Source organism: Brugia malayi, assembly GCF_000002995.4.
Source record: "Brugia malayi strain FR3 genome assembly, contig: Bm_019, whole genome shotgun sequence".
Lineage (NCBI taxonomy): Eukaryota > Metazoa > Nematoda > Chromadorea > Rhabditida > Onchocercidae > Brugia > Brugia malayi.
In genome coordinates, this window is record NW_025062296.1 from 19,201 (window position 1) to 45,194 (window position 25,994).

Genomic DNA, 25,994 nt, shown 5'->3' on the forward strand with positions numbered 1-25,994 from the left:
TCTAAGAAAAACAAAAAATACAAAAATAGATTGCATAATATATGGGCATTTTACGATTTGCTGACACATAAAGGTCAGTACCTTAAATCTAATCAACTGTATGAATAAAATGGACAAATTTTTGACAAAACGACAAAATTGCAGTTACATATTTAAGGAAAGAAAGCAAAAATAAAAAGGATGAGAAATGAGGAACGGTACAAGAGATTAATATAAGAAAGTGAAAAATTGTCATATTTAGAAAATTAGAGGCTTATGAATGGTAACATGAAATATGAATGGAAGCTGAAGCAAACTGAAAGATAGGTTATACTCAACAATATCATCAAAGAAATTGAAGGAAGTGTTTCATACATACAGTCATCTTTCTAAAGCCACTGTTAAAAAAGTCACAACATATGATACTTCTCATTCAGAGAAAGCACAAGACATAGGTGAAATTTAATTGGGATAATCCAACAAATAAAAGTTACAACTTGACACAAAGAACTCATACTACAATAATAAATGTAAGAAATATGAGTTCAATTTTACGACTTCTAGTCCTGAGATGGGTAGATAAATGGAAACTGTTAAGTACAAAAAGTAAAAGTTGAAAAGATGTGAACAAACCTTGCGCAGGAAAGTGTGTCAATTGATCAGCGTAGCAATACCAATATTCTTCGTTCACCTTTTTTTTTTTGTAAAAACTTTTTTGAAATTTTGTAATTTTTTTGGGGGAAGTGGATTTTCTGACGAATAGACAGAACTTTTAGGTAATTTCTCAATAAATTTTATGATTTTTTTTTTGAATTTTTCAAATAAGAAGCGAGCAAAAGAGACAGATAGGGATGCGACCCCAGTAGGTATGTCACAACACACTGCACACCTCGATGTCGCCCTTCGAGCAGACAGACAGATGCAGACACTCACACAGACTCACCCTTTATACCTTTCCACACAGCACTTGCTCACTATCCTATGACAATGCTCACCCTCTCGTCAGGTTCCTACAACGATTCTTCAATGCTTGCATGAATATTCCCGTGCTATTTCTTTGATATGAACAATGAGTTAAAGATTGTTACGAAGATAGGATAAAAGGATATGAAGATTAGAGATAGGAGATACTTCTCCTTATCATTCCTGTCCGCTTTCCCTTATCATTTTCAGGAATTTATCAAATCTATCCTAAATCTTAAGTTTGGCTTAATGCCAGCTATATTACGAAGTCACTTGGTAAAATGGCAAATAAGGTAGTTCAGATAAGGGCGGGAGAGGAGAGAAGGAGAGAGCTGTGTGGACGTAAGAAGGAAAGGGAATGTCAAGGGTCATCTGCGAAAAGAAATGTATTAACTAGTGGGAGAAGCTATCAGTTAATCTACGATTGTCAAAATTCCTCCATCAGCGTATGCTTTCATGAATCGCATGATTTCACTAATCTGGATAAGTTGTTTTACAAAGCTGCGTTACAAAGGGATGTCAAATAAGATAGAGTTGATGGTTAATCCTTTCTTTATTACATGTTTTAAAATTCTCTTTTCAATTTATGTCTACCAAGATTTCAAAAAAAAGGAGAAAATGGGATATATTCAATCTTGTTATCGTTATGTAGCCTGATAACTCGTAAGCAAACTAATTACTTGCATCATTTTTGATTTTTGATAACAATAAGAAGAAAGCTGTACAAATGACAACAAAATAAGTTGAAAAATCTATTCTGAGAAGTACATTTTACCATTCCGTCATAATATAAAACTTTGAAATGTCGCATAACAAATATGCAGCATACCATAAATGATAAAAGAAAATCTGTTGAAAATCGAATCCAAATACTTTCCTAGAGTTCTGAGACATTTCAGTCGAAAGATTCAAAAATGTTATCGAACAACGCTTTCGATAGAATGTTCCCAATTATATTGATTCCGTCCAGCATATTATGAATTGTCTTAAATTAATTTTCTTTTGCAGCAGAGCAAAAAATCTAAATTTAAAGCATGAAAAAACTGTAAAAAATGACATGGAATTTTTTCTTCTCATTTTCAGTAGGCCTTTCAAAAATTTCCAGATCACTCAAATGGACATCATATATCTCGATTATGCCTTTATTATTACTTTTCTTCAATTACGTAATTATTTAATTAGATATTACATCAATGTTGCAGAGGATTAGATCATTTAGGAGTTATTTCGAATATTTCTGATACATTCAATGATGATACTCGAGTGTTTTACTAATATCCACAATGATTCCAATCAATTCTTATCAAAGTTAATTAGTATTACTTTATTCTTATCAGTAGTAACCAATCTGTACATGTTATCCTTATCACTCCTCATCATTTTGTTTTCCCGCTTTATGTCTTGAAGGATCGTAGATGAGTGATAGATGATAGGTGCTGAAGTGAGTGGGAAATGATGACGACGATTCAACTACATCTTGTAGCATCATCACATATATCTCTACGCTTCTTTTTTCTTTTTTTTTACTTTTCCTTATGAAAGAAAAATGCTTTCTAAATGATGTAAGCCATAATTTTTGCATTGGTATTTCATATCTTTTTCCTTTTCTATTTTCAATATTATCCCTGTGTTGAACGTAAGCTGCTGGATTGCTATCAAATCATGAAACTCTTTGTCCCTTTTCCCGATTGATTCTTTATTTTGAAGATTGTAAAAAAGCTTTAGATAAATTATCCAATAAATGTCCTTTTTTTGTGCCATCGATAGGTAGTCACATTATGCAACTTTTGATTATCTTTTAGTGTTACTTCTATCCATTCATATCCCTCAGCTTTCAAGTTATTTTCAGAACTTCCCAAAACGGAATATGATATATTTGTTTATGCAATAATAAAATGAACCTTATTTATCCGTTGGAAAACTAATGATAATACTTCTACATCTATTAATACGTTTTGAATGATTTATCTACTGTTGGCCATTTGCTTCATAAGTACTTGTTTTAAACTTTGTGAAGTGTATCAAATTCTCTATATATTATTTTATTGAAGTGTACGCGAAGTTTTAGAAGGTCAGTAGTTTATTGCAGAATCTTTTGCTATTGACAGAGATCACAAATGAATGAGAAAGGCACGACAAGTCCTATCACAAACGCAACTGTCATTGCGACAACCAGTTTGAGACCGATAGTGCCAGATAGACAAGCTTTTCAGCAGGAACTTCGTAAATATAATTAGAGTATTAGTGAAATGTTCGCGAAGGTTACTTTTAGTCTTCAGTGCTTGATTTTCTTTGCTTCAAAGTTATTTATTTCAGTCATTATAGTTTTTAGATTATGTTAAAGACCGTTTGGCGTCTTGAGACCTTTTTCTACTAACTCTTGAAGCTAATAAATATGCCTTTTAGTAATTTGAATCTTTGTCTATTATCCCTTATTGCCATTATGCTGACCATTCACCACCAGTATTGTTTACTCATTCATTCACTGTGGGGTATGTATATATGCTTATAACTTCGACTGACATACCAATTAGCTTTATTCCACATTTCTACTGAATAATATAGAAATTTATAAATAATTGGTAATATGTTTGCTTCTTGATAACTATGAACTTGTTATAAATGCTTCATTTCAGTATGCTTAATGCTTAATTTTTTAAAACCTCTTTCAACTGACTGTAAAGTAATTTTTCGAATGCGTTAGTCATACTTCTTTGTCATGTTTTCCTTTATTTGCAGATCGATAGAATTATCGGAAGGGACTTTGAATATGTTGAAGCAGAGCAAGCAAGAACCTTGCAAAAGGAGGGAACAATTGAAGATTGAGGCTGATGGAATGAAAATTGAAATTAATGAAATCAAAAAACTGCTCACAGAAAAGGTTAGCGATTACCTTATGTCGTGAAATTACTACTCATCTGCTTCTTAAATCATGAAATTTTTAATGATTTAATAGAAATATATCGATATCGCGCAGTATTATCGGTCACGTTGTTAATAGCAAAGGTGTTAGGAACCTAGAAATGACAAAATGAAAATTTAAAGTTCATAATAAAGAAGTTTGATCTAGAATTTCTAACTAGTTTAGCATTTCTTGTGAATTTATAACATACTGTGATCATTGTTTTTATGAAAGGGGAAGATATTATTTTCAAGAAATGGGTTCATTTATTGAAAAATGATGAATCGTACATTATATTTTCTTGAAGATTCTAGTTCATCCAATAATGAAATTTGATTTAATTATATATAGTCTTGAAATGAAAATTTTACAGAATGCATTATTGCCCGATATAGAAAATGATTTGGTCTACAGGGATGAAAGCAAATTGACAACACGTTTGGAAGAATTGGAGATTGCATACTCTCAAACGAAGTTCACTTCTAGTTGTACTGAAAAAGCAGTGATTAAGGAAATCGATAAATTGAAACGGAATCGAGCCAATTAGCGCAAGTTTTCTAGTCATTGATTTAATTTTTATTTAATTAACATTAAACAATGAACATAACTGAACATTCATTTTAATTCCGAAACTAGTATATTAAATTTCTAATAGTTATTGTTTCAAAAAAAAAAAAAATACGCTCAGGTAGCTCTACAGGACCATTTAAGCTCTACAGGCTCTACAGTAAAAGCATTTAAATCACCCTCAATTTTACGTTAAGGGATTTGGAAAAAATATCAAAAAAATAGAAAAAATATGGGCATAAACTGAGACTTATATAAAATTAGCATCTTTCCAAAGTAGCAGATCAATCCAGGAAAGCTTGGAAAAAAAAACTTTTGCGGAAAAAGGGCTGAAGATTTTGGCGCAATAAACAGGAAAAAAAACGAAGAAAAATTTGACGCAATGAACATGAAAAAAAGAATTTTAGGGATTTACTAGTGATATTAAAATCTTATTTCCAAGTACAAGAATGATCTGAATGTAGTTTATCCAATCGACAGGTAAGCTAATTTTAGTCAGCTAATTTTATTTGATTGTAATTTTCTTATGAATTCATAGCATTGATTTCATTCAAAATACTTATAAAATATTTTCTTTTTTTTTTCTTATTTATTGTTTGTACATAAAGCTCATTTTTTTAGGAAATATAATATTATCATGGAAGAGAAAAGAGTTATACAACTCCAGTAGTGTGGAATCAATGAAAGGGGTAGTGTATGTTGCTACACATTCCATCTCTTTACCGGAACTTTTATTAATTCTTAATATTATAAAGTTTACTTCTCAGCCCTTTTGGCGATTTTTTCCTTTCGATGAAAACAAATGAAGCAGTGGATAGTTGCAACAGGAAGAGGAAGGTGTACATAGATTAGTTTATTGCTTAATGTTGTGGATTCCTCGTAAATTTACTTTGGTTTTTTTTAATGTTTTTTTTTTCTGATTAGTTTTAGTTCCTTATTTTGATCCTTAATTTTATTTTTATTTATTTTATAGTTTCGAAAAATTTTGTATAGTAATAAGATTTATCTTATGTGCATTATTTTATTATTTTCAAGCAGTCATATTTATGCACTCATATTTATCGAGTATCTTCATAAAATAGTAAAGAAGTAATAAGAAGGAAACATTTTAGAATGTGCTGAAGTCAATCCGTGAAACAACAAATCAGCTTGAGACAACTGATCGATATATTAGACAGCAAAGGTGAATTTCTTACATCTTAAAGACAGTTTAGGCGATTTGCATGCTAAAAAAACGAAACTAATGGATAGTTATAACAAGAAGCGGGTGGAATACATCGACTGGTCAAATAGAAATAAAAAAGATATACAATGTTCTTCCATAATTTGTTCGAATTATCCGTATCCAGCAACATACCCAACGACTCATCGCCAACAGTCGCGTGAGTTTGTTCTCTATTGTTTGAGTTGATTTTGTTGCGTTTCTGCTGTTTAGACTACAATCATGACTTTAAGTGATCCAATTTCTTCACTGATCAAAATTAGTTCACCCTTCTTCATAGATCAAAAATGAACTTGGTGTGTAGTAGTTTTTTAATTATTTCCAGAGGATATTTGTTAAACTGTAGAAGGTTTTATATCCTCAGTTATTCAATTTAGATGCTTTACTGATGAAGACACATTGGAACTTTTTTATGAACAGAAGATGACATGTAAAAGATTCATTGAGTACTTAATTTCACTACAGTCACGGATGCCCGTAGAATGTTTTTTCATCAGCTTATGACACAGTTGATAAAACAAGTAGACAAATGATTGCTGACGGCAATGAAGGTTATTGTATTACAGTTACATTCTTCATTTTATTAAATTTCATCTGATATGTTTCCATATTTCGTTTTTTTCATCTTATTTTATTTCCAATACAGATTTATTCCTTAAAAAGTACAGTTGAAACATAAGTTTATTAATCAAATTGTGTTGGTCTATATGAAAACATTTTTTCAGATTCAGCTGAGGAATATCCGTCATCTTTTTCCGCCCTGAAAATACATCCATCATTACCGATTGAGCAAAATTTTGGAAACGAAATATCTCTAACGTTTTGAAGAAAAAAAATTGCAAGAAGTCTTCGAAGAAGCCATGTCAGGTATTTCCCGAGTTTCAATATTATTACCATGATGGTCGTGAAGTCGTAACTTCTGTTTATTTGAATTCATTTTATAAGTGTATCGCTAATAAGAACCGTTACTGAGAAAAATAGCTAATAAATGTTGTTGCAGTTGATCAAAAATCAATCAATGTCTTCATTATTAATGCATCATTATAATGCGAATCAGCTTTTTTTATTCCTAATTAATTTTTGGTGTCCGTTTTCTCAGTCTAGCTTAATTTCACTTCTTTTTGCAGAAAACAATTTTCATCCAGTGCAAATGTTATGCTTCTTTAAAGAAACTGAGATATCAATACCTCAAATCTATCGCGAAATTGAACACACATTGAGTATGGTGCGTGCATTGTTGAAGCAGTACCAAGAACAAACAAAGTAAGGATATTCCCTTCTTCATGTTTCTGGGTTTGATTTCATTTGAATTTTGCTCTTATACGATTTCTGCATGCATAATCTCAGGAACACATTTCTTTACTTTATTTATGAGCATCTATACCGTGTTGTGGTGTATTTTTTATATTAAATTTGTTTTCCATCGAATTCTGGATTCATAATATCATGGAAACACTAACAATCTAACTCGAAAGAAAAGTTTTTAGACAAAGGTTGGTGTATTCTATTAAGACTTACATCTCAACATCTTATAGTTATCTGTATATTTTGGGAAAAAAGTGATACCGATAGTTACTTTCACTTAGTGAATACGGCAGATTCAACTTGGAATGGTTCAACAGATAATCTGGTCAAGGAAGCATCTTCAATTTTCATACTTGTTCCTCCTTCGATCTCATAACGCCGATAAAGGAGAGATCTGAATCTTTTGCAAAATATATTTGCAGCCCAAAACTGGAATTTTCACCTCCATTGTCATTATCTAACGAAGGTTTTCAAGTAAAAATTCTATCCTAGAACATTCTTTGTTTATTTGTTACTGAATTCAAACATAACACATTTTTATGTAGAAACCGTATATTTTCTTTTTTTTAAAGAGTTGTTTGTAATTGTAATTATGCAAATGCTTGAATTTTTCTGATGTCAGCAAGAGAAATTCAGTAGCCTTAATCGTTTAGAAATAAGTAAACGTATATAATATTGTTATAGATATTCGTCATCCGTATTCTTCATAATCATTTTTTTTCTGATAATAATTTCACTCACACTGTATTTGTCTGGAATTGATATGGGTTAGAATTATGGGTTGTTTAGCCATTTCTTTTTATTTATAATTTGTTTCATTGTTTACATTTGTACAGAATTTTATAGAGCAACGTTGCAACTGTTTCAGAAATCTCAAAAGAGAATTCCTTTTTCTCAAAAAAAAAACATACAGGAAGCATGTTGATCATTTGTCGAGTGTTAATTTGCATTTATCTAATTCAAAAGTTTTTGAAGTATATATTATGTGTATAAATATTATATCTATGTATTCAATTCCTGATTTCTTGTACTATGTCCAATTAATTTATAAATCATGTTTTACAAGTCTAAAAAAATGGTGGAAAAAAGTATGAGCTCAATGAAATCGTCTCAAAATCCAGTTTTAATTTTAAAAATATTGAAATTAGTAACTGTTTTCCTAATAGTTCATTGTGATTAATAGAAGTGATTTGATCAGTTCATGATCGATAGATATGCATTTTATGTGTTTTAATTATAATTTCGTAGATATATTTATATTGTTGATTCTCGAATAGAATTTTAATTTGAAGACTTCTGTTGCAGAAATAATCACAAGATTTGGAACGTTCTGTACTTTTACAAATTACAAGTTCAGAACTTCAAAAGATAGTCAAGCGAAGTGGATAGATTGCACAGTATTCACATGGAGGGACAGTGGCAGAAAAAACTTATGATATTATCTTTTATCGTTTTGTGATGTCTATTATAACTGCAAATTTGTGGGAAGAAAGCGCGATATCAAATGACAACACAAATATTCGTTTCTTGAAGGTCAGTATTAGCTGGTTGAAATGCAGAAGGCTTCTGTTTCACTTTTCGCTTTTTTCTCATGATGATTATTTAGAATAGCTTATCATATAAATTTCTAATGAACAAGTTAAGCTCCTCTCTAAACATACAGATCAATATGTCGTTTTTTTTAACGAATACATTTTTTAAGTCTACCTTACAAGGAGTTTGTTTTTTAAATGTAATCTCCCCGGTTTCGTGCAATTCGTAATAGCCATCAGTGGGCTGTCCTGGCTCTGGAATTATGTTTGCAGTTAATGAAGATAGAACTATAAAAAGAAAATTGTGATGTTTTTATTAATTTGATGCAAAATTTGATAAAACAAACGTCTAAGATGGGCGCAAATATCCCAAACAATTTTTCGACTGTTTTTTTCCAGAAAATAGTGTGCACACGACCAAAATCTGCCTCAATAACTCCTTCCTCAACGAACTTAGGGAATTTATTCGTTTGTATTGCCTAACTGGAAATATATTACAGTTTACATGGATAGAGCCAGATTAAACCAAACAAAATATTGGATAAGAAATAACAACCAATGAAATTATATTGAATTCTAAGGATAGCGTACTTCTTGGCCGTTTCACTGACACGAATTCTTCTTGCTACGCCATACGATTCCAGTTTACGACCTATCGAAACTATCTTCCCAAATAAGCAATAACTGAAAATGTAAAGCAATTATGCAATTTCTTTATTTTCTGCCCTATTAAGTAGATCAGATAGCTAGATAAAATTATCGCAAATTTTGTGATTTAGTAAAATTACTACTAACCGAGGTATTTTGAAACTAATACTCCAGCAAAAATTGATCCGGTGTGAATATCTATACCAATCTCAAATGATATATCAGTTCCTGGACGCTGATTTCACCTCCATTTGCATACCAATGGCCATATTTAAAATACGTCCTGAATGATCGATGTATTGAGGGGGGAACACCACTAGCAACCACTTAAGCATCATCAATAGTTTCAACTTTATAAACGTTATTCTAAACATGTAAATTAATTAATGGAAACGAATCATATAAATTCAATAAAAACAAAAGCGAAGATTTTCGACATTTTACACATTAAAAAAATATTGATTGAAAAGCTAAGAGCTTTAACAGTGTGACAGACTGAATAGTTTTAAAGTTATAAAGGTTAACTTTATAGTTTAAAACTTTATTACTTTCTTATTAAAGTTTAAGCTGAATAGTTTAAAGTTGTAATCTTAAAATTCAAATTGGAAAGTTGCAAATTTTAAAATTGTTTTGAAATCTAATATTTAAGTTAACAAAAGAACAAAATGAAGAAAGTAATCCACAATTAAAGATTTAAAAATGAAAATATAAAAAGCACTTACAATTTTAGCAATACGATCAAATTTGGTATATAATTCGTTTAAGATATTAAAAACATCATAAGGTGTTTATTCTGCTTAACTCTTAATTTATCACCGATCAGATTTTATCATTCTAATTGTTTTGCTTTTTTTAACATTTAATTTTTAAAATTGTATTTGTCATCAATTTCAAAATATTACAACTTTTTAAAACGATTGGATATGAGTGAATTTGGTGGTCCGTTATATCATTTAATATTAACACAAGATATTAACATAAATATCTATTCAAAAAAGTCAGTAAAGATTGATAAATAAGTGGTACCTGAAAGACTCAATTATTGTAATCGTATACGTCTTGCAATATGTTGGAAATAATTTTATTTCTTTAAGAATCAAAGTACTGAACGTGTATTGTTTTCCTTTTCTTTTTTTTTTTTTTTTTAAATTTATTTATATCAGTTAGCAAAGTCACACCAGATCTCACTGATGATTTTGATAAAAATGCCTGAGAATAAAATATAAAATTATAACAATAAGTTATTTTGAATTCTCTACATATCATTTATATTTTATCTATGGATTTTTATTTATGGAGTTTTCCTCCACTAACTCTGATTACTGATAAACATATTACTTACTTAACAGCCCTTATCAATAAAAGATATAATACAGAAATGGAAAAATTTACGAAATGCAATATTTGGATTTCTCTATTAAAACAAATGTCATATGGAAAAATAATCGCAAATTCGTTTAGCGATAAGCCACATTGTCCATTATGCCTTTTTTTTAAAGTTAGATCATTAAATGAATGAATCACGTAAAAGTTACGTCTCCATGTAATCTCAGAAGATGAGCGATTGTTACAAGTTGCATAAAAAGAACACTTCGTAGAAAATATTATAAGTAATTTAATAAACCAATTTTATTTGATAATTGAGTGAAATATCATCATTTTTTTTCTTAGTTCTTTTTTCTTAGTATTAAAATTTATCATATGAGAAGTGCAATGGAATTTTAATTTCCTAGAAAATATTAAATCGAAATTAATAAGTTTGCTAATCATTATGAAATCATATCAATTAAGAATTTGTAAAAAATTTCCAATCGATTGAATGGAGTGCACAAAAATTATTTTTCACACTTTTGGAAAAAATTATTGGTATAATCATTTGAACAAATTTTTTAAAAAAAATGAAAAAAAAGCTATTTTATTAGAATTGTAATAAAATTTACATTTGATTTCGTATTTTGTAAAGAATTGGTCAACGAAGAATTCACGCAATTTAAACTGTTCCTATTCTTGTCCTTCTGAAATTGCATCTATTTCAGTTGTTTTAGCCAAATACTCTTTCATATGCAATTTGTTCAAAACTCATTTTGAATTTTTTTTAGGTTATTTTAAGAAGAAAAAGTGAAACACTAGTAATTGAAAATATAATGTGTTCTTTAATTATTGAATTAAAATGCGCTCGAAGACGGCTTTCAATAGTTATTTCAATTTCAATTCCGAATATTCTCCTTGATACTTCACGAACAATATCTGAAAGTATAAATGAGCTTTGCGTTTAAGATCTCTTCACTAAAATCACATAGAAATTATAGGACTTTTTTTGATTCCGCAATTATTTTTAAATTTATAAGATTTCGAAAATTCATAATTCACTGTTTAGTTAATCATTTATCATCGTAGCACTAGTGAATAAGATGTAACATAACATTTTGAATTCAGTGACTACTAACTTTAATTTTTCTGATGACCCTTTTCTGCAAACTACCTAGGCGCAAAAGGAATGAAAAGCGGAAAGAGTATTTTCGGTATTGTGGAAAATACAGGAAAATATTTTGTTTTAAATAAGCAAAAACTATCAATGCTCACTGGTGAGAACAAAATTAAAATTATAAACAGTCGATTGAATAATTTTGGTGGCACCTTTCATAATTCTCGGAAATCCTATACGTGACGAATAATAATGCAGTAGGAGGCTATCATCATTGTTCAATTCACAGCGAAATCATACATCTATGAATTGTTAATCACAGTTATATTCGTAGAGTATCATACACCCATTGAATTATGAATCACGATTGTATATATCTATCATACATCCATGATTTATGGTTCACAATTTTATATATCTGCGTACGTAAATTAAAGAAACTTGATTAAACGCCATTCTAATTCAATCATTCCAGAAACCTCCGCATTGATTGCAATGAAACAATCAAAGCAAATTAGAGATACCGCTACTGTCGAAAAGATCCAGCCAAGTCAAGAGAATTCAAATTGATTGACAAACAAGAAAAAGGGACCTTGTATTTTCCACAACAAAAATCACTGGGATAGCAGGTATCACATTTATTCAACAGTCGAGCAATGAATTGATCGATTGAAGGAAATCGACATAGCGAATTCGACTGTAGAAAAAACAGCAAGTTGTTTTTGTTGTAAGAAATTTCATAACAGATTCCTTTGTAACACTAGGACTCATGAATCCAATCAGCCCAAAGATTCTGAAATTGATAAAGGAAAGATTGTGATAAAAAATGCAAATATATCTATCAGTTCGACCACGAAAGTCGGAAAGAAACGAGTACTGCTTTTATGTAAAGAAGTTGCTGTCTTTGATCTTAATAAATCTGAACATCAGGCATAAGCCCTAGTACTCTTTGACGTGGGTGCTGATGCAATCTTCATTTCAGAAAAATTAGCATATCGACTTAATCTCCTTAAAACTGAAGAAGAATATAAAATGTTTTTTCTTTGGCAATAAGATCTCCAGAGTATGCCGCATAATTCAAACACAAATTGGAATAAAGACGGAAGGTTCCGAACAAATGACTGTCCATGCCATTTATTGGATTGTCTAACAAACGATGTTTAAGGGTAAAGTAGTAGACAACGACGAAATTTCCAATCTTAAAAGTTACAGAAAACAACCTGACATAGTCATAGGAGCTATTTTTTCGACTTTATTTATATGAAAAACACTCAGCAACTAAAGTCAAGAACAGCAAAGTTCCTAAACACATCATAGCAGGAAGTGGTTACGTTGACGCATTATATCTCGTAACACTTTTGCAACGAAGATATTCCAAGAAAATCGTGCTCCAGATACAGACAATTTTGGAAGTTGGACTATATTTGGCATTCAAGATCGATCTGATACACAAGACGATGAACAAGCATAGAACAATTGAAAAAGAGTATCTCTAAACAAAATGGGAGATATGAAGTGTTGTGAATAATTGTTGTGGAAGGAAATTTTTGTCGTGAAAGATTTGTTCGTTTAATTATTAATTTTGAGAGAGGTTTCGCAGAGAGATTCGTTGGATGTAGGTATAAATACGTGGAGTAACAGAGAAATAAACCAATTCCTTTATTAGCAGAAGTAATAGGAACAACTGAAATTGAACTCGTCTGGTTCTTGATAACAAATTACACACACACATTCTGAAATCTTTTAACAAGGATGATCCTTATATAGCAATTATATCTTACATTATGTTGTTAAGAGTGGTTTATATGTGGGAGTGATTTATAATTAGACATTTTTGTAGAAAGGATAAATTGTCGAGACATGACTTTTACGTTTTACAATGGTTATCACAATGGACTGAATGGATATCATAAAGGAAAGTACAATGGGTTGTCTAGACATTATGATGAATGGTTACTATAATCAGTTGCAATAGACATTGCATGATAGATGCTCATAGTCTGTAAATTGATATAGGATTAAAGGTCAGTTAACCATTACGATGAATTGTAAAAGACATCAATAGATTGCTACATTAAGCATTGTTAACATTTATTTAGTGCTTCGCGATATTAAAATCCGCGACAATAACTGATTGACTTTATTGGTTAGTCGAATATACAGAGTAGTAATACGTAATACTTGAGAAGAAAAATATGATTGTCGACGATAGTGAACTACGAATCCAAGAAGCGAGAGCCTCTTATTTCATATTAGATTATATATGCTAAGAGTTGGAAGTGGTTTACAATAGAATTACAAAAAATTACATACATATTACACCAGACGTTCATTTGCACAAAGGACTACCAGATCTTCATTTGCATAAATTATAACAAAGGATTAGCGTGTGAGAATAAATTGTTAACATTTGATAACAAATTTTAGCATATGACTAACTGATTTCTTTTTCTTTCTTGGATTATCGCGATATTGAATTCACGACATTCCCAAAAGGGGAGGGGAAACCTTGAATGAGAGGTTTACACTGTCGTGAATTATAATTTCGCGAAAACTCCTATCTAAAAATATATATCATAAATTATCTCTACATAAATCTAATTTCCTAAGATTTTCACATGTGATTTTCATCATAGATACATTCAGTTCTCACATTGTAATTTCTCAATTTTTTTTTTTTAGATACTTCCGACTCTTCAGACATTGTAAAACAATCTTATAGTATCTTAAATTATCTCTCTTTAAATCTAGTTTTTTTGATTTATTACACATGTAATCTCATATCATAAATTTTCAATTCTCATGAACATTTCAAATTCTTCACATTTTTATCTTAGACACGCCCAATTACCACTCATATAAAATTCAATCCTAAAAAATTACAATTATTATTTGTCTTTAAGGTCGATTACTACTCGGTTAACCAATTTCAATTCCTCCGGTTTTTTTTTATAAATTTCTTCTCTTTTTATTGCTCGATTTATTAACATTACGTTCTAGAAAAATAAAGGTTTATTAATCTTCCTACTGTATTTCAACTATTCAATATCAACCAGACAACCTTTCACGACATACACATGAGCACGACATCGCCTTGTGTAGAGTAACGTTTTGAGTCATTTCTTAGCAATTCCATTGTTCAGGAATATGAAGCGGTACACAACTACAATCTAAGAATCTGGCGAACATTGATCTTTTCTTTCCGCATATTGTTCCAATTAAATGACGCCAATCAAATAAGTCAGGATTAGATGTGGCAGAGTAAGCTAATCTGGCAATTAACCCAAAATCGTTCATATACATGAAGTGTTAACGAGGATTCATCTTTTCTTTACCTTCTCGTTCTTTCGTTATTCGGTAACTGTCTTCTGCAGCCTCTTTATTCATAAATAAAAAAGTGTCTCGATGGTGTTAGGCTTAAGCATTTCGCGGTATTTATAACTATGGGATCAAAACACAATTTCGAAGAATTGACCCTAGGGTGTAGTTTTTCATACTCATGTCGTTGAAAGTATTTCAAGAACATATCAGTTGCAGCGATCAGGGCACAACAAGATGGATCAGTAATGCATTGTTGAAGATTTGAAACTCCAAGAGTATTTTCCATTCCGAAAGGATCAGACGAAAATATTTGTGACAAATGCTTGATCAGATCAAAGACAAGCATGACTCTGGCCAAGATTCCTAAATCCGACATTGTAATAATTGTAGTTGGCATTTTAGAGACAAAATCCGCTTCCCTGAAAACTGGTCGAATGAGATTTAGAGAGTGATTTCTTCTCCTGCTCTTCCGATTACTAATCATAAGAGATCCAGTCATCTTTTAAAATATCTTTGAGTAATGGTAATGTTTGATACATGAAAGACACAGCAATGGAAGCTGGACTTGTCCCTGGAGTATTCGCAACTAATATTGCTTTTTGAATGTTTCTGAAATCATCAGTCAGTTTAAAATCTAAAATGAAAACTGTTGGTTTTCTTGTTAATTCATCAAATGGGTTGATGCAACTTCATATCCCTGGTTACATATCTCCATCAACTTTCACGATACTCAATGCCAAAATAAATTTGGAATAAGAACCAAATGGAATAAAAACTAAATCTCAACATAATACCAATTGCAGCTACCATCGTCGATTATTTAACAAGTTAGAGTAACAACAATAAATCAAGACTAGTTGTCAGATATTTTGAAACAGTGTCTCCTGAAAGAAGAATATGGAAGTTGAAAACAACCAGATTTAATTATTGAACTTAAGAATTCGAGATTCGAACCATGGTGGAAAGAACCAAGATGGTTAAGAAACGAAGAATCAAGAATGGTCAGTACGAAAATATAATTTTAAGGAAGACTATGAAGAAAATGAAAACAAAGTGAAGATCAAAGGTCAAGAATGGTATAACCACATGGGCTTTAAAATTTATAAACTCGATATCAAAAGGAAAGATTTCTTGGTTATAAACCTCATCGAGAAAAGACCGAATAAACGAATCAATGAAGGCGAAAACGAATTAGCTGTTAATATGCTAATTAAACAAGCTCAGGTAGAAGGAATTATAGAAGAAAATATAACAAGTGGAACATATACAACGAAAATGGAATATGGAAATTTAAAAGTCGACTAGAAAACTCGGAACTTGGTGAACAAAACCATACATTCCATATAACTTCCCAGACATAATCGGATAACCGAAATTCTTATTCAAAGGACTTATACTATGGTGGAATAGCCCATATAATTTCGGCAATGAGGCGGTGATTTTGGATACCTAAAGAAGAGCAGCAGTTAAACGAGTATTGAATAAATGCATGAGTTGTAAACGATGGAAAGAAAAGCCATTCAAATTACCAGCCATGCGAAAGTACCCAGAAACTAGAGTAAGACGGTTAGCTCAAAGCGGCTGGGCCTAGTTTGTCAAAACAGAAACAGAGATTCAAAAAAGATGAATTCACATGTTCCACAACGAGAGCAGTACATTTGGAAATGGCAGATCGTTTATCTGCTGAAGGCTTCTTAAACGTCTTTAGAAGATTTTCGTTGAATCCAGAAATAACTCTAAGAGACAACACAAGACAATTCCAACTTCTAAACTCTAATGGAAAGGGAAACAGTTAACCGAATTTCTAGTGAGGAATCATTTGAAATGGCGAAACATAATTCCAAAGGCCCTCTGAAGTGGAGAAATTTATGAATGGAAAATTGATAAAGAAAACCTTAGGCAGAGTTATCGGAAGAAGAATACTAAAGGAGAAGGAATTTACTACTCTAATAGCAGAGTTGGTATTTCACAATACTAGCCCATTAACGTAAGTAAATTTCGAGGATTCGACAATACTAAGACTAATTGATTTCATCATCCCAGACATACGTCTAATAATAGCAACTGCAAATGATGATTATCAGGATGAATGATAATTACCCTTATCGACTAGACAATAGGAGAAACCTTCTCAAATATTGGTCCAATACACAAAAAAGTCCTTTTTGGAATGTATTGAGGGTTTTTTGAATTCCTTTATGATATTCATTCAATCCATTGTGATCTATTGTTAAAATAACTCATTATCATGTCTATACAAATTCTTCTTTCTAAGGTCAGATTATATGGAAGGAGGATCATTTAACCAGCTTAGAGAACACAAATAGAACATAAATCTCCGAAACGCGCAGAGATTAAACCTTACTGAAGGAGGATTGGTAATAGTGAACGAAATGAACGCTCTTTGTGGTACATGGAAATTGGCAAAAATAAAGAAACTCAATGTCGGGATAAACGAATAAGAAATGCATTAATAGAATTACATCGAGGAACTCAAACAAATCACTCTATTAATATGCCGTATTCTCTAGAAATTGAAACTATGGAAGGACGAGAAGAGCGACAAATTATTTCTGAGAAAATTACAATGAACCGAAGCAAACCGACAATGAGGAGAAATCGACTAGAAGTGCAATAAAACAAAAAACTACTGCTCAAATCACCTAACTTCCTAAATCGGGAGTGTCGCGAATTTCAATATCGCGAAGCTCTAAATAAATGTTAATAATGCTTAATTAATCCCTTTGTTCTTATACAATTCTTATACTATGAGCCTCCATCATGTAATGTATATGGCAACCTATTATAATGTCTAGATATGATAACCATGTAACTCATCGTAACAGTAACACACTATCATGTCTAGACACTTCATCCTTTGTACAAAAATGCGCAAAAATGTCTAATTATAAATCACTCCTACATCTTAGCATACATAACCGCATACTAACACATCAAATATATATAATGTAAAATGTAACTTCACTTCATTCATTAATAATATATAATGTGACTTGCAACTCCTCTCTCATCCTCTTTTTATATAAGCTTTTACACGAACGGAACCCAAAACGACAACTCAAAACTCCACTCCACACGCATCACACTTCATTATTTTCCTTTATTTATGCTTAATTTCTGTATTTATTATTACTACTATATTATAATATAGTTGTCGTAAAAATGACACATCCAAGTTACATTCAAATTCTAATATTTCAAATCATAATCTATTGCCAAATGAGTTAATCACCAAAAATTACTTCTTCTTTTCTCACACAACAACAAAATCTAATCTTGTCACCAATCTTTGTTTTACATTTATGGAAATGATTTCCACCAAATTTCTGGCATTTTTAATTCATTAACTCATACCATTTCCCAACAGATATAACAACATCACTAGAAGACATTTTGATTAAATCATGCCACTTCTCTGCAAATATAACAACATCACTAGAAGACATTTTGATTTATTCATTAACTCATACCATTTCTCTACAGATATAACAATATCACTAGAAGACATTTTTATTAATTCATGCCACTTCTCTGCAAATATAGCAATATCACTAGAAGACATTTTGATTAATTCATGCCACTTCTCTGCTAGTATAACAATATCACTAGAAGACATTTTGATTAATTCATTAACTCATGCCATTTCTCTACAGATATAACAACATCACTAGAAGAAATTTTGATTAATTCATTAACTCATACCATTTCTCTACAGATATAACAATATCACTAGAAGACATTTTGATTAATTCATGCCACTTCTCTGCTAGTATAACAATATCACTAGAAGACATTTTGATTAATTCATTAACTCATACCATTTCACTACAGATATAACAATATCACTAGACGATATTCTGATTTATTCATTAACTCTTACCATTTCTCAACAGATATAACAATATCACTAGAAGACATTTTGATTAATTCATGCCACTTCTCTGCTACATAAAAATAACACTAGAAGTCATTTTGATTATTTCATTAACTCATATCATTTCTCTACAGATATAACAATATCACTAGAAGACATTTTGATTAAATCATGCCACTTCTCTGCAAACATAACAATGTCACTAGAAGACATTTTGATTAATTCATTAACTCATACCATTTCTCTACAGATATAACAATATCACTAGAAGACATTTTGATTACTTCATGCCATTTCTCTGCTACATAACAATAACACTAGAAGTCATTTTGATTATTTCATTAACTCATGTCATTTCTGTGCAGGTATAACAAAATCACTAGAAGTCATTTTTATTAATTCGTGCCACTTCTCTGCAAATATAACAATATCACTAGAAGACATTTTTATTAATTCATGCCACTTCTCTGCTAGTATAACAATATCACTAGAAGACATTTTGATTAATTCATTAACTCATACCATTTCTCTACAGATATAACAATATCACTAGAAGATATTTTGATTCATTCATTAACTCATGTCATTTCTGTGCAGATATAACAATATCACTAGAAGACATTTTGATTAATTCATGCCACTTCTCTGCAAATATAACAATATCACTAGAAGACATTTTTATTTAATTCATGTCACTTCTCCACTGATATAACAATATCACTAGAAGACATTTTGATTAATTCATGCCACTCCTCTGCAATTATTACAATATCACTAGAAGTCATTTTTATTAATTCATACCATTTCTCTACAGATATAACAATATCACTAGAAGAGATTTTGATTAATTCACCCCATTTCTCTGCAAATATAACAATATCACTAGAAGATATTTTGATTAATTCAATAACTCATACCATTTCTCTACAGATATAACAATATCACTAGAAGAAATTTTGATTAATTCATTAACTCATACCATTTCTCTACCGATCACTAGAAGACATTTTTAATTCATTAACTCATACCATTTCTGTGCAGATTTAACAATATCACTAAAAGTCATTTTGATTAATTCATGCCATTTTCTACAGTATAACAATATCACTAGAAGATATTTTGATTCATTCATTAACTCATGTCATTTCTGTGCAGATATAACAAAATCACTAGAAGACATTTTGATTAATTCATGTCACTTCTCCACTGATATAACAATGTCACTAGAAGACATTTTGATTAATTCATTAACTCATACCATTTCTCTACAGATATAACAATATCACTAGAAGATATTTTGATTCATTCATTAACTCATGTTGTCGTGAAACCTCAAACTTGGGTAATTAAACCTTTATTTAACATGAAGCAATAATAGCGCTTTATACATATTGTACGGATGCTACACCGTTTAACAAACGCGTAAACTATAAAAAATGCAATAATATAAAAATGGTGAAATAATATAAAGTATTAGACGCATCCCAATACCACCCAAAACATAAAGCAAATGATGGTTATAGAAGGATTGGTTGGGTTATATATAAGACTGATTTAACGAATGGAGATTAGATGGGAGGATTTCTCATGGATGAACAAAGAAGATTGTTAACAGGATTAGTTTATATACAGAACTGAACTGACCAGATATTCGGCAGAGGAGGACATTTAAATGATATGAAACAAAGACTGCTAATAAAGGGTTTTGCTAACGAAGGGTTTGCTAACAAAGGGTTTTTGTTGTGCGAGGAAAAGGAATTAGATAAGAGGAATTTGTTAGTTTTGGATATAATAATTTAAATATTTCGTCTTTCACGACACTCCCGACCAGAAAAGGTAGGTAATGCGTGGGGTTCATAAGAAAGTGGGGCTTGTTTATTTCCATTGATCTGTCCTTGATCGTGTAAATCTCTACAGGTTTCTGATGATGGTGCGGTGGTAGTTGTTTGGTTCTCCTTTAATCGAGATTGTCGTTTTGTATTGCTCCTAGTTCGCATCGCAATAGGTTCCTGGAGCTCCTCAGTGTTCTGTTCGGTTTTCGGAATTTTCATATTTTCTTTCTTATTAGGTTTAAGATGAATTTCTTCATCATTAACTTCGAGAGGATACAAGACATTTATTGGACGATCGAGAAGTTTCCCAGTGGGAGTTTCCACCTGAACGTTCCTAACTTTACCGTCTTTATCGATTTTGATGTCCTTGATCCGTAATAATTTCCACATTCCTCTTGGAATTCCCGCTTCATTTAAGAGTACAATCTCTCCCTTTCTTGGAGTTCTTTTTTGTGCTCCTTTGGATGAGGTAATTTCCCTTTGCGTGCGTTCTCTGAGGCTAGTTAAATATTCGGTTCTCCAGATTTCCCAAAAAACATTGAGAGTTTTAAGGGTACTTTCCCAGTGTCTCACGAGTTTTTCTCTGGTATCTAGTCTATAAGGGATGAATTCTTCCTGCCTGCTATAAACTTCATTTATAGGTAGATGGAGCGAAGCGTTAGGCAAAATAAAATCAATTGGACGTATAATGACGCAATCATCAAAATTGGCGTAAGTTAGTGGTCGGGTATTAAGTATACCTTCAACTTCTGCAATTAATGTTACCAATTCCCTTTCCGCTAGGAATTTTCTGCCAATGGCTCTTCTTAGCGCATTTTTCGTTAACCCAATTAATCTCTCGTAGATTCCTCCTTGCCACGGAGCCATTGGTATAATATTTTTCCAAGTCATTCCTCCCTTTGCTAAGAAGTTGGAGACTTTGACTTGTGTCATAAGAGATCTGAAAACCTGGAATTGAGTGGCATTGTCACTCAGAATTAGCTCAGGACACCCTCGTCTCGCAACAAATCTTCGGATAGCATGCAAAAAGGTTTCTGCGGATTGGTCTTCTGCTAATTCGAGATGCATGGCTCTTGTTGTAAAGCATGTAAATAATATTACCCACCTTTTTGTTGACACGCTATTGCCCTTGATTGAAAGAGGGCCAAAATAATCCACGCCAATACGTGCGAAGGCTCTAGAACGATTGACACGAGTTTCCGGGAGACTTGCAATTGGTGGTAATTTAAACGATCTGGAGTTCCAACGTTTACAGATTCGACATCTGTTTATTATTCGCTTTACTTCAGTCCTGCCTTTGGGAATCCAAAATCTACTCCTTAATTCTGAAAGTGTATGGGCGATACCTGACTGACATAGATTTTCATGTTGGTGTAGTATAAGGAGTTCTGTTATTGGGTTGTGTCGAGGGAGATAGATAGGATATTTGCTAGTTTTAGGCAGTTCCGAGTTCACGAGTCGGCTAGTAGATCTCCATAGTTTATCATCTTCGGTGTGGAATAAATTCCACTTGTTTATTTCGTCGTCATTGATTCCTTCAGATTGTGCTTGTCTAATTAACAGCCATTCTGACACTTTGTAATCTTCAGCTGTAAATCGATTTCTTTCGATTGAAACAGACTGTAGCCATGATAATCTGCCTTTAGTTGTTAATCGAATGAATTTAAGGATCCACGCTGTTGTTCGTAACAGTCTTAGCCATTTGCTAAAACGTTTGCTATCAATAAACTGAAAGTTATGATCCTTGCATATTCGCGAGACTTCTGATATAGTGATTTCTTCTGGTTCGTCATTGTGGCAAATTCGTATTCCCATTGTGGCCAACTGATTTCTCCTTTTACTAGCCACGACGGTCCATGCCACCATGGTGTAAAACTTCTAAGTTGTTTTGGATTAAGACCTCTAGTTGCCACGTCTACAGGGTTATCTTCCGATGGAATATAACGAAAGATAAATTTCGTTTTACGTATTTCCTCGACTCGGTTTTGAACAAATCTTGGTAATAGGTTGGAATGGTTTTTTATCCAATATAAAGCACATTTAGAATCCGACCATAAAATTATCCTTGTATTGACGATATCCAGCTGTGTCATGACAAATTGCGCTGCTCGCGTTCCGATTAGTATGGCCATTAGCTCTAGACGCGGTATTGTCATACCTTTAATAGGAGCAATGCGAGATTTTGCAAAAATGAGCGATGACTTTGTTTCTTGCATATCCTGACTCACTAAATACACTGCTGCTGAATATGCTACGCTTGAAGAATCGGTAAATACATGTATTCCAATTAAATCTGTAGAAGTTGTTACAAATCGCGGTAAGTCTTTTACGACCGTTGCCCATTCAGCAATAAGAAATTTCCATTGCTTATGGTCTTGCTCATCTAATATCTGATCCCACGAATTATTCTTTTTCCATAAATTTTGCAAAAATATTTTAAATCTTACCATTATTGGAACTAAAAATCGTAGTGGATCATATTGTGATGCAACAAACTGTAAGATCGTTCTTTTTGTTAGTTCTCGGTCATTCCATGGATTTAATTTTATCTGAATGACGTCTTGACAGGGATTCCATGAGATGCCGAGGATTTTCGTATTTTTTCTTATTGCTCGATCTTGCTGCGGCAGTTCTGCATAAAATTCTTCGTCGTTAGATAAGAACTTTCTTAGATTCATTGAGGCTTCATTGAAGATGGATTTCATTTCCGCATATTTTTCTAATGCGTCCTGCGTTCCGTTTGATGACACAATAACGTTGTCCACATTAAAGGTTTTTCTTTATTTCTGCGGCTAATTCACTAACGTGGTTTTCCAAATGATAATTCAAGGTAGCAAATAGTAAAAAGAGGAATGATATTACTCCAAACGGGATTCTTCTAAAACGGTAACATTTTATATTCTCGTTGGATACACTTCCTTCTACTTCCTTTAGCCAAAGGAAGCGAGTACAATTTCTCTCTGAAGGGTGTAACTGTATTTGTAAGAATGCCTTTTCAATGTCAGCTGTGATTACCCCTTTCATCATTCTAAAGCGTAATAATCTAAAGCGTAATAATACTCCCAAGATCTGAAAGTTAATTGATCCACGATATAATACTTCATTTCAACTTTTCATTCCCTTTATGTGCGCTGAAGCATCATAAACAATCCTTAATTTAGTGGTAGTTTTACCTGGATTACGAACATCATGATGTGGCAGGTAATGAATAATTCCATCTTGATTCATTTGTGATTGTACTTCTTCGATTATGCCAGATTGTAGTTGATTTTGTATTGCTTTATCATATTCTTGTAATTCCTCTTTATGGGACTGAAGTCGTGCTATTAGCATTCGCAAACGGCTGACGCATAATCCATAATTATCGCTCAATTTGCCTTTGCATGGTTTCCATGGCCAGCGTACTTCGTATCTTCCATTTTGTTTAGTGATACTCTTCTTAAATTGTTCCAGTGCCTGTTCATTATCTTATGTATCAGATCGATCTTGGATGCCAATACAGTCCAACTTCCAAAATTGATCTATATCTGGGGCACGGTTTTCTTGAGATGTTTTCGTTGAAAAGATCTGGTGATGGCACAATTCATTTGTATAACCGCTTCCTGCTATGATAGGTCCAACTTTGCTGTTCAGTAAAGTGAATCCTGATTTTAGTCGCTGAGCGTTTTCCATATGAATAAAGTTGAAGAAATAGTCATCTCCTATAACTATGTCAGGTTGTTTCTTGTAACTTTTAAGATGGTAATGCTCACCTTTGTCTACCACTTCCATCACTTGAAGATCGTTTGTTAAATAATCCATTACAGTGGCTTGGATAGTCACTTGATCGGAGTTTTCCGTTTTCACTCCAATTTGTGTTTGAGTTGTGCGGCATACTCGAGGAGTCCTATTGCCAAAGGAGGAGATCTTATATTCTTCTTCATCAGTTTCTAGGAAATTTAGTCGATAAGCTAGCCTTTGTGAGATAAAGGTCGCATCTGCGCCGACGTCAAACAGTACTAAAGCTTGTACTTGATGTTCAGGTTTATCAGGATTAAAGACATTAATTTCTCTTCATAAAAGCAGTACTCGTTTCTTTTCAACTTTCTTAGTTGAATTAACAGATATGTTTGCATTTTTGGCAACAATCTTCCCAGTATCACGAGTCTTAGTGGTACAAAGGGCGCTATTGTGTGATTTTTTGCAATAAAAACAACTTGCTGTTTTTGTGCAGTTGAGTTTGTTGTGTCCAGATTTAAAACAATTAGAGCAAACATTGATTTCCTTCAATCGATCAATTCGCTACTCTACTGTAGAATATATTTGACACTTGCTATCCCAGTGATTGTTATTGCAGAAGATACAGGGTCTCCTTTTCTTATTGTTTCTTATTTGTCGACCAATTTGGATTCTCTTGATTTAGCTGGTTCTTTTCGGCTGAAGCCGTTCCTCTGATTTGCTTTGATTGTTTTATTGCAATCAATGCTGAATTTTCTGGAATGCTTGCGTTAGGATGACGTTTAATTAAATTTTTACGACTGACGTTATCCAAGTATTACCATTCCATTACCTGGTCGTTTCTATTAATTGTCTTCCTGAGAAGCTGTCGAAGTTTTGTTACGGACCACTGGCCATCTTCTTCCTTTTGTTGATAAACCTGGTTTAATATCCAGTTTGGTAATTTGGATTCTATTATCGTTTCGATAGTAGGTTGCTCTACGTTTTCGCCAATTGCTTCTAACTGCCTTAGAATTCTCTCCATTTCTTCGATTATTGTTTTCCAGTCTCGGTCGTTTCGTTTTGTAGATATGAGTTCATTGTAAAGTAATTTTCTTATAGTGGAAACACGACCAAATTTCTCCACTAATAATTCTCTTATAATTCTATAGTTTTCAGGTGCCCTATCGTAACCTCTTACTAGCTGTAGGGCGTTTCCTCTTAAGCAAGAAACCAAGTAATTTAATTTTTGGATATCTGGTATGTTTTGAGAGTGTACGGAGGCTTCGAAACTACTCCAGAATTCTCTCCATATTTTAGGGTCTCCACTAAATGTTGGTAACGACAATTGTGGTTAGAATTATTTCTGGATATCCGCGTCGTGCAACAAATCTTTTAAAAAATTTCCTGCAGATAAACTGTCTGCTAATTCTAAATACACTGCTCTAGTTGCAAGACATGTAAATGACAATTATTGTGCATGTTTATGTATCCACTTCCAGCAATCATAGGGCCGACTATTGTATTGATTAAAGAAAACCTTGAATTTATAGTTTGGGCTTTCTCTAAAGAAATCCATGCATCCCATGCATTTATTTAAAACTCTTTTAACTCCTGTTCTTCCTTTTCCAAAATCTTTTTCTCAAACTTGAAAGAGTATGAGCTATTCCAGCATGAAACAGTTCATCGTGTTGCCGTTGTATAAAG

General features: G+C 32.1%; 4 protein-coding genes across 5 annotated transcripts; all 4 read left to right on the top strand.

Moving 5' to 3' along the window:
* Window positions 1–3,712: 3,712 nt before the first annotated feature.
* Bm8778 (Uncharacterized protein) lies at window positions 3,713–4,391 on the top strand (the record flags this gene model as incomplete). The annotated part of the gene is made up of 2 exons (XM_001892809.1): window positions 3,713–3,823; window positions 4,218–4,391. The coding sequence occupies 2 exons, from the start codon at window positions 3,713–3,715 to the stop codon at window positions 4,389–4,391; spliced, it is 285 nt and encodes a 94-aa protein (XP_001892844.1).
* Window positions 4,392–5,722: 1,331 nt separating this feature from the next.
* On the top strand, window positions 5,723–6,137 carry Bm14746 (Uncharacterized protein; the record flags this gene model as incomplete). The annotated part of the gene is made up of 2 exons (XM_043082884.1): window positions 5,723–5,793; window positions 6,011–6,137. 2 exons carry the CDS (start codon window positions 5,723–5,725, stop codon window positions 6,135–6,137), a joined length of 198 nt encoding a protein of 65 aa, XP_042938818.1.
* Window positions 6,138–6,162: 25 nt separating this feature from the next.
* Bm234 (Uncharacterized protein) lies at window positions 6,163–6,459 on the top strand (the record flags this gene model as incomplete). Its single annotated transcript, XM_043082885.1, has 2 exons — window positions 6,163–6,184; window positions 6,359–6,459. The coding sequence occupies 2 exons, from the start codon at window positions 6,163–6,165 to the stop codon at window positions 6,457–6,459; spliced, it is 123 nt and encodes a 40-aa protein (XP_042938819.1).
* Window positions 6,460–6,493: 34 nt separating this feature from the next.
* Bm235 (Uncharacterized protein) lies at window positions 6,494–7,259 on the top strand (the record flags this gene model as incomplete). Of its 2 annotated transcripts, none has more annotated exons than XM_043082886.1 (3): window positions 6,494–6,500; window positions 6,761–6,896; window positions 7,220–7,259. In XM_043082886.1, the coding sequence occupies 3 exons, from the start codon at window positions 6,494–6,496 to the stop codon at window positions 7,257–7,259; spliced, it is 183 nt and encodes a 60-aa protein (XP_042938820.1). The 2 variants fall into 2 exon arrangements, with proteins under 2 accessions (XP_042938820.1, XP_042938821.1); XM_043082887.1 differs by lacking the exon at window positions 7,220–7,259 and adding an exon at window positions 7,169–7,196.
* Window positions 7,260–25,994: the final 18,735 nt, after the last annotated feature.